Raw genomic sequence first — 16,223 nt, 5'->3', positions numbered from 1 at the left:
TATTTATTTATCATAACAGACATATTGGGCCTGGTTCATTAAGGAAAGTAAAGCAAAAAAATGAGTAAATTTGCACCTTGGCAAAACCATTTTGCAATGGAGGGGAGGGGGCAAATTTAAAATGTCACAGCAGATTTATAGTTGGGGTAAGGCATGTTCTAGATCAACTTTACATAACAGTGTATTAATAAAGCTATCAAGTATTTGTGTGCTACATGAAAAAACAGCCAGTATTTATCTTATGTGCAAAATAATAAACTAGTTTGCACCCCTTGCATTGTAACATGGTTTTATCCAGAAGAAAACTTATTTATTTTTTTTGCCTTACTTTTCTTAATGAATCAGGCACATTGTGCCTAATTTTAAATAATACAGATTCAGGGGCTGAATGACAGATGGGTACTGCACCATCCAATCTGAAGCTTTATACTTTGAACTATATTTTATTACTATGTTTCAGTATTTATTTAAAACAAAATGTGTCTGAAAGCTTATATATTTTATTTTCAATACATACTGTGTAAGTTATAAAGCGAAGATTTGGAAAAATGTTGTGCATGGACATTTGCTTTCTTCTTGATTACTATCTTTATTCACTGTGCCAGCAGCTTGTTATTCTAAATCTAACACATAGAGCTGAAATCACATCCTAAGTGTGAAATGTACAAATATTTCTCTCTAGATAACAATTTCCGCTATATGATATTTATTTCCTTCCTGAATTGTATATTTGTCCCAGGGATGTGTACAATGCCGAAGCAGTAGAAGAAATGAGTATGACATTCTCAAGATACATAGTGGATAATGTTGAAAAATATACAATTTTGCAAATCATAGTTTACACCTGTGAACTGCCAATTTACTCAGGCTCCCTGAAAAAGTGAATTACTCTTGTTCTCACCCAGTTTTCAAAATGTAAGTGTTCCGGGCCAGAAAATGGCTGTGTCCCCTTGCACAAAGCAAGGACCACCTCTTAATATGCAAAACCTTCACCCCTTTATCTCATTTTAAAAATCTTGCTCTATGGAGCGAGATCTCATTTTTCCACAGGTCCACAAAACTAAGTGTACTCCTGCGTCAATACCGCACTTATCAAAGAACATTCCAACCCCCAATATGCCAAACATCTTCCAAAGGCCATTGTAAATCATCATCATCATCATCATCAGCTATTTATATAGCCCACTAATTCCGCAGCGCTGTACAGAGAACTCACTCACATCAGTCCTTGCCCCATTGGAGCTTACAGTCTAAATTCCCTAACGTATAAACACACAGACTAGGGTCGATTTGATAGCAGCCAGTTAACCTACCAGTATGTTTTTGGAGTGTGGGAGGAAACCGGAGCACCCGGAGGAAACCCACGCAAATACGGGGAGAGCATACAAACTCCACACAGATAAGACCATGGTCGTGAATCGAACTCATTACCCCAGTGCTGTGAGGCAGAAGTGCTAACCACTGAGTCACCATGGCTCGGCAAATCCATGCCATTAAACTAGGTGCACTAATACAAATCGAGGTGTGAGACGTCACCTAAGACGGTTTTGTACTGAGTATCAGCTATTTTGTGAACTATAAATGACCTTCTGGGTGTTCAATTCAGGTTATGTAAACAGTATTCTGCTGAAAATTGAACAATCATGACAAATGTTTTATTTTTTTATTTATGTACCGGAAAGGAGAAAAGTGTATTTTTCTTGAGACACTCTAGTGACTATAGTATTAGGTTAAAATCTCAATCTTTATTATAATCTCTTAAAATCAAGACAAAACATATTGAAAATTCTTCATATTCCAATTAAAGAAACTTGTAGCGAAATATTAAATTGTGAATACCAATTAGTGACCAAAATGAAATACTGTTAAAATAGGCAGTACTATGCTACCTAGCCATGACGCTGTTCCCAAAAAAATAAATCTCAATTATGTATCCTTCAAAATATGATTCTTTCTTTTATTAATTATTGTGTATAAATACAAATGTATTGTTCAGACACCTTTTTAAATAAAAGTCAATCCATGACCCCTAATAACTCAATCTTGCTCCAATTGTGGATTTTCTCTTTCACCATATAGCCAATTAGATATATACTAGGATTACAGATTCCTTCAGAATCCAAATCCATATACAATCCAGTGAAGATAGAACTATTCCTGTTTTATTTTATATCTTTGTTCCAAGAGCAATAGATGTTCTTAGGTTTTTACTCCTAGTCATTTAAAATACCTAATATAGGATTCTTACTATCTGGCAGCCCATGTAATCTGGCAATTTAATCACCTATGGTCATTTGTCTAATATGTGCAGATGTAGCTCAAATTTAAGAAGTATTCGACAGTCTCATACACCTAATATTGATCTTAAATGCGTCTTTTTTTTATGGATGCCACTCAATTTCAACTATTTTTAGATTGTCTGGATCGATTGAACTATAAGAATCTTAGAGGCCTGAGTACATAGAACAGCGAGCGCAGCGTCCGCCGACGCGTGTTTCGCTATAAGGCTTTAACTAGGCAAGCCGATGGTAAGTGTTGATTGGCTCTTTATAGAAATAAACACGCCCACAAAGTGGGGCATCTTACATGGCAACGTTGTTAGCAACCTATTTCTCATTAAAAATGATAGACATCTCTGTCATCCTATCGGATAAATTCTTTACTGGAGAGGTATACGCCAATAATTTGAGCGTCATACATGTTAATAATATCAACAATCTGTTCCCCATCATAAATGACAAGTATTCCTGTCATTCGATAAGTTTCTTTTCTTAAACTCTCTCCTCCCTTATAATTATTTTCTCATGAGTGAGAGATTAAATCCTTCGCAAGTGATCATATTCATTGTTTAGATTTATATTTAGTCACTAGGGAAACATCAAAAATATACATTATCTTTTAAATAGTAATATAGTTCTTAATCAGTATGGGGATGAGGATGTCTCTCATCCCCATGTTGTTCATGGGGATGAGGGACGGAAATGTTGAGCGGCAGAAACTGTATGTCGTATCCAAAAGGGACCAAAAAACTGACCAGTTACAAAAGGCATTCTGACCCTCACAAATCACACTTGAGCGTTGGTTAACCCTAAAAATAGTGATGTCATTGTTATCACTATCAGAGTCAATGCTCAGATGCTAAACATGAACTTTCACTACAATGGCACTGACACAGCCCAGTTTTTATATAACATATACACATTAAGCAGATTCCAGACAAATCAGTATTATAACTAAATTATACAGTCCCTGAGAATTCCAAAGATTATTGCATTCACATATTCTGTTCTTTTGATGTCTCCAAGAGCACAGAGTATTTAATACATCTACTGTAAATTTGCATTTGCATCCAAATAGTTGAGACTGAACATTTGCAAGGGGCAAAATTAAATCTTTTAGATCATTTGTCTTACAAAATGCATAATTTTACATGTACAATATGTTTGCAGTTATTTTTACTACTATTGTTGTCAAAAGCAGAAAAATGATGCTCCTCCACCACGCTAAATGAAAGCTAAAATAAAAAAAGTAAACACATCTAAGATGATCAGTAGAATCATGTCAGATAAGAAAGGACAATAGATTGCTGAACTAATCTGCATCAAAATGAAGCCACCTTAAGAAAGCCACAAGGGATGAGTGAATTTTCAAGATTATGAGCTTAAAATTAAATTTTTTTATACAGACAAACCAAATCATGACTATTGCTTTCCACATGACTGATATAGGGAAACAACTACACTATCACAACCACATGGAAAAATAAAGATGCTTATGAAGCGACAAATCGCGTAAGTTTGACCCCCGCCCCACGATACAATGGCGCAAACGTGTCATTTTACCTCAGACGTGGGCAAAAATGACTCGAATCCCAGAGAATCATGTCATGGAGGCTCCAAAATCACCCCACTTTACTAGGAAGTGGGCAGGTGCGGGAGGATGTCCTACTCTCCTGGGAGACCTACTCGGAATTCAGGAGTGTCCCACCATTCCAGGAGAGTTGGCAAGTATGTTATGAAGTCTGTGGTACTGTTCCCAATGAGTTTTTGTGGACTGTGAAGCTGGTGGTTGTGTTTTTTTCCTATTGAGCAGGGTACACTCAGTTTTAGAGATGGGCAAATCGATGCAGTCGATTTTGCTAATCAGTTTCTGAACTTTGCCAAAACATGGGTAATTTACACTCCTTGGAGAATCAGACCAATTGTAGTACATGGGACGTAAAGAAACCAATCAGCGAGGAATAAGCAAATGTCACATGTCATTAGTCATATGAAATGTACTTACAACCCCTCTGGCTCTCATTCCTACTGAATTGCTCTGGGCAAAAACCTATGTGAATGCTACTATTTGTGATTGTGACTTGTGATGTCAGCTGTGACTTATCAGTGGCCTTTCCTTTGTCTATTCTAGTATCCATTTTTGTCCTCTATGTATTTAGTAAATAGCAGTATTGTCTTATTTGGCTAATTTTATTTTATATTCTACTTAGCTCTATAGTGACTAACTGTGCAGGTTTTTCCCATTGTACAAATGATAATGTAATGAGTGTGAGTAATATTAGTATCTCAACTAGTGCATTTGTATATAATACTCACACACATTACATTAGTACCATTTGCCACATACACACATTACATTAATACCACACAACATTTAACTGATATGCAGGCAGTTACTGTGGAAGACTCTTATGTCTGCCTCCTGCATAGAAAGTTGTGCTTAAGAGTGGAGGAGGGTCTGGCACATACAGACAGGAGAAGAAGGGATCACAATTGGTGAAGAGGAGAGGTAAGTGGAGGAGCAGGTGGGGAGGAAGTTGGAGAAAAGAGGGGATAAGAGATAAACAGATGGGGACAGAGAGGGAGGAGTATAGTGTAATAAGAAGATGGGAGACAGCCAGATAGAGCGTTGTCAGTGACATTTTATTTTTCTATTGTAAGAACATTATTAACAATTTCAATTCATTTGTATTTGTTATGGCTTTTTGAAGGAGGGATTCTTTTTCTGTCCCTTGACTCTGTTCTATAAAGTAATAATAAACCAAATGACCTAAAGCTACAGCCTTGGTTTGAATTAAGCACTCAAGCGGGTTGGTGAAATATGAAATTACAAGAAAAATATGTTCTTAATGCAATGAGTAGTCTGGTTATTTAGTAACTATACTACCAATGCCAAACAACTAATATTCATTAACCAGTAGCAACCAATCATCAGTTGAGCTTTGCTAAATATAGTGCATGATAAGATGACCATACACGTTGTGATTCTGACTGACAATGAAGTTAACAGTTTGTGCAACAGTAAGGCTGGTGTCACAGGGCATATTATAAAATTTGCCTTTTTTCATGGAAGCACGATCTGTGACACCATCCGAAAATAAAAGGGAGGGGCATTTAAGGAGAAAAGTGAAGGCAAAAAAAAAAGAAGAAGAATAGTATGATTTTAGCAGGTTGGAGTAAAATGACGCCCCTAACAATGTATGGTGCTTTGGATGATGTCCCTGATTGTATGACCTTTAATGTGACCTTATACATGCAGGGTAACATTTGTGCTATTTAATTGTGCATGTTTTACAATAAAAAGCAAAAGATGCAGATATGGGTTTATGAGCTAATAATATCATAGGGGAATTGTAAATGCCAAGTTATGGGTCTATTTATGGGTAAGAAAAATGTCACACATGAAAAACGAGTGCTATGACAGTTCAGCTTTTAAACAAGAATATTAATATGTGCAGTAAATCTAATAAGTAACACGTAAAACAAAACATCTTTATTAAAATATACCTGGCAGAGTATTACTGTATTAGTAGAGCTTTGAATCTGGTGTACCTTGCCTATATTATACTTTTAGCACTTTTACCAGTAATTATACTCACAGTTCCTAATATTAGTGTGTGTTAAGCATACTTGTAAACTCTCCCAGAATGTCCGGGGGAGTTCTCAAATAGTGCATGATCCCCCAGGCTCCAGAGAGAGTCTGCCAGTCTCCCTGATGCCCACCCAGGATGAGATATGGTGGGCATAACACCAGCCAGCGTAATGGTGCACTTTGCAGCACCAAGCTGCAGTGGGTGGAGCGTTACAACGCAATTTGTGTCGTTTCATAGCAGTGGGCAGAGCGATTCGCGTCATGATGTCCCACCTGACGTGACTTCATGGAACTCCTCTCCTCATCTCAAGAGGGGAGCTGAGACAAATAAGCAAATATTAAAAAGAAGTATGAACAGTCATGCCCTAGGCATGCGACTCCTAAGGTCCACACGGTAGATTATTATCATTCATTTATTTATTTATAAATACCAACATCTCTCAAGGCACTGTATAAAGAAATAGTAACTACAGGGCATTATAACAATCATATAATGACATTTCAATAAACATAGAACACAATAGGAGTGAGGAGCAAGTAAACATGTAAGGTGACAGAATGTTCGTTGTAACTCAGATTGTGGTGGGAAAAGACCTAACAGTTAGTGATCAATACGTTATTATGCGTTCCAGTTATGTGCTATGATATGAGGGTTTTTTAGGGAGCATTTAAAGACTTGGGGACTCTATTAGTATATGGTGAGGTGAAGAAAGAGTTCAAGAGAATAAGTGTTGTCCAAGATAAAGAGAATAGGTGATCAGAGACGAAGAAGAAGGACATCACATACAGAATGGGTTTCATTGGGAAATGATCTGGAAATGAGGGAGTAGATGTGAGGAGGATATAAATACAGTCTTGTCATTCCTCTGTGCTGAGCAATAGAGCTCACAGACCTGGTGGTCGTTATAGAGATGAAAGCACCTAGTAAAGAGCAGGGTAACTCCATCGCCAATAAACCTTTACTGGATAAGGAGTCACAAAGACCTGTGACCATTATACAGTTCCACAAAAGTAAAAAAAAAAAAAAGACTATAGACACAGCAACAATCCATTTTCACATATTTGCTTTATAAAATAAACTATTACCAACCAATCAGATCTTGGGAGAAAGGTCTATGTTAGAAGCCTTTCCATTAGTATTGACCAATACAACGGTAGCCCTTGAAAATAAGTGTGATGTTTTAATATTGATTGCACACTTTGGCATAGAGCAAAACGGCCTTTATTCTAGCTTAAGGAAATTTGGGATGTATTTTACTAAGTGTCCACCATAGAGAATAGCAGCTACAAGTCTTAATATGATCAACAGATATAACAGTCATCACAGTTATCTCTGCCCCATCTACAACAGGCACCAAACATAATGTTGTTTACTATGTGAACAATCCAACCTGGGTTGTTGAACTATATCTCTAACTGCAACAAGACACTTTAAAATATATACACCCTTATCTATATACTTCTTTTTGATTGGAGATGACTGACTAAATACGCCAATCTCTTGCTCTAGTTGCCATAGATAAACTTACTCATCTTTATTTATCTCTCTCCCTCATCAGATACCTCCCTTCTCTTCCTCCTTAACCCCCTGTATGTCTCCCCTCATCTACAAGCTTTTTCTCTTTGAATTATATGCACCAAATCTACATTTGGATTTTACATCACTTTACTTATTATACGTCTGCAAATGTTGTTAACATTTTATCCTCATGTATTTATGTTCTTCTCCATATATACAACTCATTGGTGATATTTTATACGTGTTTAAATAAACAATAAAAAAAATTTGTTTAAAAAATATATACACTTTCTTTAATTTTTACTAGAAGCAAACTTAACTGTAGGCAATGCCATATTGTTCATTTCTCTTTAGTAGCTATGTGCAGCTATTTTCATTCTTGGCCTCTTCTCAGCAATGTAAATTGGAGTCATTTATTTCTCTTCAGGCTAGAAAAATGGAAGCCTAGCTCTGCCAGTTTTGCCCCTACACTGACCTTGAGAAACCAATCTCCCCTGTATGGGAAAGATACTTGCACTAAATTTGCCTTATTATTTGCATTTCTTTTAACAAGTTCTTAACAGTTAAACATTGAAATTTCTGGTAGTAAGGCTATATGCATGATAGCTTTATAGAGGCTAATAAACGATCATCTCCAGAAGTAGATCTTGCTTTTAAATGGAAAAGAACTTATGTAAAAATCTAACACTAACAAAGTGTATGTGTTCAGCTATACAAGTACTGTTATTCATGTATTATATAAATAATCTCTACAGATTCTAGCCAGATCTGTGCAGATTTATCTATTTATAACAGTTTCTACCCAGAAAAGAGTCACCTCTCGTTTTCAAGTATGCCCTTGAGAAGACTGTGCTGGTCTCTTTAGACCCTGAACTGTCCAACATCTTTCTACTTCCAGTGTGTTTCTATTCAATGTGACTGTTGTATGAGTGTGTCTGTGTTCTTTTAAGGCTATTTTTTTGTTAAATTATTTTTGAAATTAAAGGATTGAATTCATAGTTGTCAGCTGTCCTTTGTTATCAGCAACATATTTTGGTTCTGCCCTATCCGGCCCTTGCTCAACTATGGAGGAATGTCAAATACCATAGTATTCATTGCGAGCAGGAAAGGCTTACTTTACATTAGAATAGAAAGAAACTTGTGTATTTGTATTCATTTTATATATGGTTTAATTAGCTCAGGGAAGAAGGAGCTATGTTGTATGATTTGTGATGGGTATTATTACTATTGTTGGCCGCAGTACTCCACTTTGTTGGACAGTGCAGGAGACACAGCATAAATACAAGGTAGACAGAATTTATCATCATCAGGGAGCTTACATTCTAGTGGGAAAAGGGGTAACGGAGACAATAGAAGCGAGTGTGGTTCATAGTGGAGATTGGGACAGTAGTGAGGGTGTACTAGTATGAGTAGTATAGGTGGGAGTAGGGTATGCTTTAATAAAAAAGTGGGATTTCAGAGAGCATTTAAAGGCTTGAAGGTTGCGAGAGAGACTGATCAGGGAATTGCCTAGGTGGGAAGCGGCACAGGAGAAGCCTTGTAGGGCGGGAGTGAGAGGTGATTATCAGAGAGAAGGTGAGGTGCAGGTCAGAGGCAGATCTAGGAGGACATGAGGGAGAGTTGAGGTTTGAGATGTATGAAAAGTTGGTGTTTTTGAGGGCTTTTTAGGTGAGGGTGAGTAATTTGAATTGGATTCTGAGGTATATTTAGGAGCCAATGGATTATGGAGTATAGTGGGAGCCAGTGTAGGGATCTGTAGAGTGGTGCAGTAGATATGGAGCAGCGAGAGAGGGAGATCATTGCCGTGGCATATAGGAAGGATAGAAGCAGGAGCAGATACATGAGAAGACCAGATAGACGGAGGTTGCTGTAGTTGAGGCAGGAGATGATCATAGAATGGGTAAGAGTTTTGGTTGCATGTTCGGTAAAAAAAAAAAGGATTATTCTACTGTGGTTTCATTATAATAAATATAATAAGTATTGTGTAGCATATGGGCAAAGCAGCAATGTAAAGCAAACTGGGATTGGTGCTAGTTTATGGAGTTTACTGAATATCTCAAGCCAGTAGTCTAGAAGCACAGGTAGTGAGAGGCAGACTTTGGATTCATTCGGTGGCCCTACCTTCTGCTCTGACACATTACAAATGGCAAGGCTGGACCCTTGTTATGGCTATTTAGTGGAAATTGTGACTTATATTCGGTATTAATTAATAAATTATGATTATTGTTTATTTATATAGTTACCAATTAGGCAGTGCTTTACAGAGACTATTTGTCATTAACAGTTCCTGCCCCATTGGAGCTTACAGTCTAAATTCCCTAAAACACAAGCACACACACTAGGAATCCATGTTTAGTCAGCAGCCAGCATGCTTTTGGGAGAAAACCCTGGCAAACAAGGGGAGGACATACAAGCTCCACAGATTCTGGTCAGGACTTGATCTCAGGACCCTAGCAGTCTGATGCAGCAATGCTAACCACTGTGGCAATGTGATCCTCACAGATTTTAAGGTCTCTTCATCGGGGAGTGATACCCACCACTATACTAACGAGGAACACCAGTAAAAACTACCATTGTGGGCTAATATGATCATGTCCTACTAAATTGAATCTGCAGTAGGATAAATTGGCAAACCGTTGAATTGTCTTTGAAGCTATTTTACAGGGAAATAGTAGAAGTGTGCCAAGATTAACCAGTGTGCAAAAATAAAGGCACACTGCATAATCAATTTCATAGGTAATAAAAATATTAGCCCATTATAATATAAATATTTTAAGTGTTTATATACCAGCCAATGGCGTTCAGCATTCAGCACTAGATATGTGTACAACCCCTTTTAATAAATAAAAAAAAAATCCATCCCCAACATCCGTCTCTAAATTTGCACATCTGCAGCCAACATCTCTTCACAAATACCCTAAAACTGGAGTGTTTCTGACTTTAGCCCTCTTTCCCCATGTTATTTTGTGCCGTGAAATACACATTTTAATGTTTAAATTGCTTCTAACTAATATAGTAATTAGGTAATTAATTTCAACAGCACAAATGCTAAATTAATTGTTATTTTGAAACTGCAGGCGAGCTACTTATTTTTCCTGCCTCATTGTAGAGTTTGATTATTATTTGTTACTCGTTAATTCAAATCACTAGTATCCTATATTGCTGCTTCTTTTTTTTTCTGAGTTGAAAAAGAAGTTTAAGTATAAAGGAAGCAGATGGTCCCTTTGTGATTGAATGAAGAAAAAGGGTTTTCAGAACAATACATGAATAGGTGTAGTCTAATAAAACACTCAGCCACCTGCTGCCAGTGCCTTTCAAAAAAAAGATTCTGTTGCATATTTTAAAAATTAACAAGCAATGTATCCTTGAGTTTAATAAAGAGAAACACAGATTCGGAGGAATATATCTACATTTACTCTGTCAATTGTTTGTCTCTCTATCTTTAAAACCTTTTGTTTTGCTTCTGTGCAAGCTAGTTTACATTTTCTGTGAACTTTGCTTTCATTATAAGAGAGGCATAATTACTGTGGATTCTGTATATTGATAATTTAGAAGCTAAAATTACGTGGCTTTTTTTTTTTTTTTTAAGTCTTGAATATCATGGTGGGCTCTGTGTGTCTATCTGCCTAATGTGGATTGTAACTAACCATACAGTTTGTTTGTTCCCCAGGGATTTACTCTTCAGTCAGAATATCAGAATCTTATCAACCCAACGTCTACAGCGGCCCAGGTTGTTACTCAAGCAATGGAGTATGTCCGTTCAGGTTGCAGAAATCCTCCAGGACAGCCCATTGAATGGAACAATGACTACTGCAGTAATGGGTGAGCGAGCTATCAGCACACTCTAGTGTTCCATCCCTGGTATTAGTAGGTGAAAACATTTTTCTCTTAAGAGATCTATACAAACTGCCTAAGAGATATAATTATTAAGTACGCTGTCTGTTAGAGCAACAAAGAGACGTTTGCTCTATTTTTTTAATACCACCTGCGTTTGCATTCATATATAAGATGAACAGTATATATCGAAATTAACAGGATGTTTCTGATCCAAATTCTAATAAGAACGAGATTTCATATTTGTTTAGTTATCATAACTAGAATAATTATTATTATCATTATAATCGTTAAAATTATTAGTTTTAGTAATACATTATCATATAAAAAGCATATTAACACACACATGAAATATATAATACATTTAAAAGTTACTAACAGTAGTGATATAGGTTTGAAGTTAATACATCTTTGAAATGTTTTATTTTGTTCATCCTGCATAATCCATTTATTGCTTTAATTAGGGTTTGTACTGCATATAATGTAGCTTGCATATCTATCAAATCAGGGGCATAAAGGTGATATTTGCTTATCTTTACCCGCAATTCTGAGATACACTTTAATTCCTGTTTTTTCAGGCTTTGTGTGAAACTGATGGTTTTGATTATGTAAATAATGTCCTATTTGTCCGGTAAAAGCTTAAAAATCATCAGATCTTTATAACATAATGAATATAGGATAATATGAAGAAGCTCAGCTTGCCTAAAGTGTGCTGCACATGTGCAGATTCATGATGGGCACTCTAAGGAAGTGCAATAAACTGTTAATGAACTGTGAGTCTCCTCAGCATGTGGGTAGCAGGCTGAGGATTATGGGAGTTGTAGTCCATTTTAATTATGGGGGATTTACTGATTGCTATAAGACAGACTAATAAATTGTTAAACTGAGTGGTGACAATCCGTGATCTTAAAGTTATTTATAAGAAAGAACAGGTTCTTAAATCAATATACACATATTATTTATTCTACATGTATTCCCAAAGTAAGGCATTCTTTTATGTGTAACTATTAGTTATGGGCTTTACACTACACAATACAATTGGTTAGATATGTTACCTATCCAGGGGCAGGCTGGGCTGGGGGCAGGGGGGCATTTGCCCCCGGGCTCGTCCCATAATGGGCTACCTTGGCTTGTGTCACTGGTCCACCTGTCACGAGTCAGGATGAATTGGGTGAGCATTTTCACATCCAAATCATGAATTGAAAATGATACAATTGTATACAATGTCACCTCTATTCTATATAGTGCTCTCTACTTTATAATTTGACTTCCAGTACAGTTACATCATGCAACTCAGCACCAGCTTGTGTTCCAAATATTGCCCAGTTCTACTTCTACCACCTAGCCTTCTTCTCTAACATATGTGCCACATTATATAGAGAATACTGTACCCCTGCTGTAAAATATAAGGACATCACTAAATATATCTATATATATATATATATGTATATATATATATATATATATATATATATATATATATATAGATATAGATATTATATATATACAGTAGTCGAAGTGGAAATTTAGCAGTGGCGGTATGGAAAAGGAAGTGTAAGTCATACTTGCCCACTCTCCTGGGATGTCTCCCCAACTGCCCACCCTGCCCACTTCCTAGTGTGGCCAGAATGATAACATCTGCCGCACCCCACTCCCTTCCATCCTGACACTTCACTGTAAAAAGTTGGTGAGTATGATATAAGTAAATGTAATTGGATAGTTTTACAAGTAAAGCAGAGGGAGAAGTGGCGGTATGGCACACCACCGTACATATTATACTTCATACTATGCCTTTTCCAAGCAACGCCACTGTTTAAACCACACCACGCAAAGCACATCCACATGCATTCAAATTGTTATCAATTATATCTTGTTTGCTACACTTTAATTTGAAACTTCAGTTAGCATGTTAAAAAATAATATCTAAAGCTAATGGGGCTTTAAAGGAGAGCTACAAGTAAGCAATAGATATATAGTTTTTCTGTGTTTACTTAAATATCTCCACAAATAAATAATAGAACTTTCAGTGGTTAAAGTGATAGTGTATATTCTGTATTATTATTTTAGATACAGATCCATCAGAATGTACACATATTAGAAATAAATCAGCATAAACAATATGTACAATTATATGAGATATATAGATATCTGAATATAAATATAAGGTAAATTTTTCAAACAATACAACTTGTGAACTAACATAATCCTATACATAGCCTTATATCAGGCATAGTCAACTTTTAATACTTCAGTAGTTTATAAACTATATCGGTATCAGCCTAAGGGGTATATTTACTAAACTGTGGGTTTGAAAAAGTGAAGATGTTGCCTATAGCAGCCAATCAGATTCTAGCTGTCATTTTATAGAATGCACTAAATAAATGAAAGCTAGAATCTGATTGGTTGCTATAGGCAACATCTTCACTTTTTCAAACCTGCAGTTTAGTAAATATACCCCTAAGTCTTCCAATCCACATCTCCACTATTCTCCGACTTTTTTTCTTCCTTCCAGTTTGTCACCGTTGATATTTTCCATAGTTTGTTACATAACACTTTTCTTAATTACAACTATTTTTCATTTTCCACAGGAACATGCAGAGGGACAAAGCACTGTACCTAACCTGAGAATATGACCCACACAGAGAGATTTCTTTCAGCTGAGGAATGCAGGGACATCATTTGTCAAGGATCGCATTTCGCGGCCAGGGCACTTCTGCAGTTCATTAGAAAATACAAGTTGCTAAGCACTTAGGACATTTGCATTTGTGGGTTATCCACTCTGGGAAATATAGTCTTGCTTCAATTCTTTTCAAACTTCTTTAAAAGTAACATGTTTCCCCCTTTCTTTACTGAATGAAGATTACTAAAGAAAATTGGACCATTCATATTTTAGATTGGTTTTGCTGTGAAGTGCTGCACTAGGAAATCTGCCTTAGCAACTGTAGTCATCTCAGATAAAAAGTCCTGGAGTTTCCATTGGTTTTCATAAAGGTTGTTTATATAGATCTACTAAAGACTTTCTTAATGGCTTGATGTAGCACTCATAGCAAGGATGTAAATAGCATGAGTGTCCATTCTCCTAGAGTATAAAATGTGGATGTTGTTGTAGCTAAATTACGATTTGAAACTGGTACATTCCAGGTGGTAAATTTTGGGAAATGATTATAATTGGCAAACATTCATATTTTTGCTTTTTTTTTTTTTTTTTAAATGCCTAATATGTCTATATTTTCAAAAATATTTTGGAGAAAATCAACCTCCCCAAAAAAATTTGAAAAAATCGGCTAATTATAAAGTGGGCCATACAGAAAGCAAACACGTTTATTTTGTACCGCATTGAAATGGCTTTTTGTATTACTTCTTGTGTAATTGTTAGTAAATGTCATTATGTCCCTATATGTATAAAAACTGCCAAACGCTTACATGTTATTTTACTAGATGCAGAAACGGATTGGAAACAGCTAAATTTTAACATTGATATCTGGCTGTGTGTTATTGTTTCTCCATAATGTGTCTGTATTTAATCTTTTTATTTTATTTTTATTATTTTCATTATTTTTTTTTTAATTATATGGAGCCTGTTTGCGCCTATTTATGAAATAATAAATCTACGTGTTTGTAAGTAATTTTCTTAGCTTTTTAAACATGTTTCTTTGATGTTTTAACATTTTTGCTGGAAAAAAATATATTGTATCACAATTCATGTGAATACATTTCCTTTCTACTGTGACATTAAATAAAACCAAACTTGCGTTTTTGAACTACAAAAATAAATAAAAGCAATCAACAACTTTTTATTTTTTATTGATATTTGGTCAGCTAGTAAGTGAAGTCAGACAAGTAAAAAAAAAATTACACTACAGTAATTGACAACAGTGAAGCAAATGTTTATGTTTATACAGTGTAGTAAAATGACATAAGCCCCGAGAGTAAACAACAGTGAAAAGAGATGATTCTGCCTCTTAGTTTTCAATCAGATTTTGGCTGTGAGACTTGGCAAGTAGTAGTGATAAATTGTTCTTATAAGCTCCTATGATCACACGTCAAATCTAGTGAAAAAAACTGTGAAGCAGGAAAAATGCCCTACTTGTGTTGTATTTAACATGAATATGAAAGGTCTTTTGACAAATGGGAGAATCCCCCCAGGCCACTTATCAGTCAGAATGTCTTTTTAAGTCAAAGGCAAATGGAGGAGATGCAAAAAAACACATCTTCAGAGATAAATCTGTGTCCATTAAAATGATTTTAGATATTTGTCTTATAGATGGTATAAAAGTGTATTTAAGATTCCCATATTTTATTTTCAATATAGTGACATTTTTATATAAACAAAATTGAGAAAACGAATGCATGCAATCTGAAACAGAACTATAATAATAATAATAATATTAATAATAATAATAATAATATTAAACTTTTAACTTGAAGGCATGTAGGGAAGACTACAATAAGATAGAACTGTCTGTAAACCGAAGTAACAATTGACCAAGAAACCAGGAAAATATAATAGTTTGATAAAATGAGAGATTATGCAAAATGTGTCTGTCAATTAGAAATTGTGAAAGGTTTTATTTTAAGACATGTCTTTTTCTGTCTAACCTAGTAATCGTGACATACCCTAGTAATAGCGTACTTGCCTACCCGTGAGACTCTCGAATTCTGGGTAGGTCTCCTGGACTCCCCAGATATCAGACAATTCTACCACATCCTGCCCACTTTGAGCCTCAATGTCGTGGGGGAATGGCCAAATTGACACGATCAGCCCACCCCGCCCCTTCCTGCCCTCCCACCATGCAAAAAATGAAATATAAATAGGTAAATAGGATATTGGTAAAGTCTGTGATACATATGATATATATATATATATATATATATATATATATATATTTAAAATGCTGATTAACAAAAGTAAACAAAGGAAAGACAAAATAATGGAAACACTAACAATATACGACTATTTATGGGCTAATAAGGAGTTAAGCTAGGTACACACTACAGA

General features: G+C 35.7%; 1 protein-coding gene across 1 annotated transcript in view; it reads left to right on the top strand.

Moving 5' to 3' along the window:
* TOX (thymocyte selection associated high mobility group box) overlaps positions 1 to 14,933 on the top strand; it is a 217,613-nt gene extending 202,680 nt beyond the window's left edge. Inside the window, exons 8-9 of the mRNA XM_075213560.1 lie at positions 11,061 to 11,212; positions 13,813 to 14,933. Coding sequence (XP_075069661.1) covers positions 11,061 to 11,212; positions 13,813 to 13,849 — 189 coding nt within the window. The 3' untranslated portion in view covers positions 13,850 to 14,933. The remainder of the gene's footprint in view (positions 1 to 11,060; positions 11,213 to 13,812) is intronic.
* The last annotated feature ends 1,290 nt before the right edge of the window (positions 14,934 to 16,223 follow it).

Source organism: Mixophyes fleayi, chromosome 5, assembly GCF_038048845.1.
Source record: "Mixophyes fleayi isolate aMixFle1 chromosome 5, aMixFle1.hap1, whole genome shotgun sequence".
Classification (NCBI taxonomy): Eukaryota; Metazoa; Chordata; class Amphibia; order Anura; family Limnodynastidae; genus Mixophyes; species Mixophyes fleayi.
This window is presented reverse-complemented; position numbering and strand designations above follow the sequence as displayed.